General features: G+C 43.9%; 1 protein-coding gene across 1 annotated transcript in view; it reads left to right on the forward strand.

Moving 5' to 3' along the window:
* The window catches only part of DNAH10 (dynein, axonemal, heavy chain 10), a 222062-nt gene that overhangs the window by 23769 nt on the left and 196120 nt on the right, over positions 1-2173 (forward strand). The window contains exon 6 of the mRNA XM_011988890.1: positions 1838-2057. Within this exon, the coding sequence (XP_011844280.1) occupies positions 1838-2057 (220 nt within the window). The remainder of the gene's footprint in view (positions 1-1837; positions 2058-2173) is intronic.

Raw genomic sequence — 2173 nt, forward strand, 5'->3', positions numbered from 1 at the left:
TTTTTTTTTTTTTAAATTGTAGAGATGGGGTCTCCCTGTGTTGCCCCAGCTGTTCTCAAACTCCTGGGCTCAAGAGATTTTCCCGCCTTGGCCTCTCAGAGTGCTGGGATTATAGGCATAAGCTACCATGCCCAGCCTTTCAAATCCAATGAATTTATAATGATCTTTAAGAGTCCTGATGGGTCACTTCTGGAGGATGAGAGGGAACCACTGTACTATTTCGAAAATTGGGCAAACAAAGAGGAGTCAAGCATTTACGTTGCCTTCCCCATATGAAATGTACGAGATCATCTAGTAGTAGCTGTGAGAGGCGTCTCTGTATCAGCATCTTAGCTAATAAACGGACATTTTAGAACATTTCAATTTTGGAACCCCCACTTGATTAATGGACCTGGGGGTGGGAGGAGAGAGAGACAGAGAGAAACAAAACCCAAACCAAGAATTTGTTTCCTGATGGAAGAAACACCAGTCATATTTTGGTCAAGTCTCTGGTCCCAGCTGCCAATGTGCAGGAAATACACATCACAGAGGAAGTCCGGCTGCACAGTGAGTGTATCGTCAGCAACATTTGGATTGGTCAGCTCTACTAATCCAACATGCTGGGTTCTTCAGTATGTGCAGGAAATACGTATAGATTCAAAGAGTCTTAAAAGAGGTATCACAATTTTAAGAAATATAGGCAAAACTAAAAAACAAAAACAAAATTCAGCCAACCAACTCAATCAACCCACAGGCATTTATAGATCACTTTTTATGTGGTGGGGGCTAAGTTGTTTGGTAATTGTATTCCAGTGACTTCATAAATGTGTGCTTCTGTCTCTAGCTACATTTCAAAGAAACTATGTTCTCAAGAACTTAATTTACAAGAATAAGATGGTCCTGAGCTGATGGTTTAACACATAGTTTTCTTACCTCCCTGTGCCAGTTTCCCCTCCCTCCCTCCTTTCTTTCTCTCTCTCTCTCTCTCTCTTTCTGAGACAGGGTCTTGCTCTATCGCCCAGGTTGGAGTGCAGTGGTGCGATCTCGGCTCACTGCAAATCGCCACCTCCTGGTTCAAGCAATTCTCATGCCTCAGCCTCCCGAGTAGCTTGGACCACAGGTGTGCACCACCACACCCAGCTAATTTTTGTATTTTTAGTAGAGATGGGGTTTCACCATGTTGGCCAGGCTGGCCTTGAACTCCTGATCTCAAGTGATCCACCAGCCTTGGCCTCCCAAAGTGCTGGGATTATGGGCATGAGCCACCGCAGCCAGCCCCCGTGCCACAGTTTGTAACTTCTCAGTTACTGGTGGTATACAGAAATAACAGTACTGTTTTTGGGGCAGTCGTGTCAGGCCTGGTTAAAATTGGTGCCCTTGGATCACTTTGTAAAATGTAATCTCTCTGTCTTTAGGTCTGCGCTCCAGGTTTGAGTGCTTTTCACTTTGCACGTTTGTATCTCAATATAAAAGAATATTCAGGCCGGGCACAGGGGTCACGCCTGTAATCCCAGCACTTTAGGAGGCCAGGGCGGGTGGATCATGAGGTCAGGAGATCGAGACCAGCCTGGCCAAGATGGTGAAACCCTGTCTCTACTAAAAATACAAAAATTAGCTGGGTGTGGTGGCGCATGCCTGTAACCCCAGCTACTCGGGAGATGGAGGCAGAAGAATCGCTTGCACTGGGGAGGTGGAGGTTGCAGTGAGCCAAGATTGCGCCACTGTACTCCAGCCTGGTGACAGAGTGAGACTCTGTTTCAGAAAAAAAAAAAAGAATATTCAAAACCAGAGGCAATTTAAATACATGAATTATTGAAAATGACATCATATGATGTATTTCATAAAATTGGCATTTCAGGTTTTTTTGCCAGCATTGTCCTTCAATCAGCACAGGACAAGTACAACTGTGGGAGTTACATCTGGAGAAGGCTTTGATTCCCCTGAGTATGAATCAGACCTGCCGCCCATGCCTGGGGAGACAGTAGAATATCACAGTATTCAATTAATACGGGATGAATTTTTAATGAATGTGCAGAAATTTGCAAGTAATATTCAAAGAACCATGCAGCAACTTGAAGGTAAGGTTTCATTTTCCTCCTTTTTAGTTAAGAATGGTTAATTTACTGTAGTTGGGATTACAGGTGCATGCCACCACGCCTGGCTAACTTTTACAACTTTTTTTTTTTTTTTTTTT

Source organism: Mandrillus leucophaeus, unplaced genomic scaffold (assembly GCF_000951045.1).
Source record: "Mandrillus leucophaeus isolate KB7577 unplaced genomic scaffold, Mleu.le_1.0 Scaffold34, whole genome shotgun sequence".
NCBI lineage: Eukaryota > Metazoa > Chordata > Mammalia > Primates > Cercopithecidae > Mandrillus > Mandrillus leucophaeus.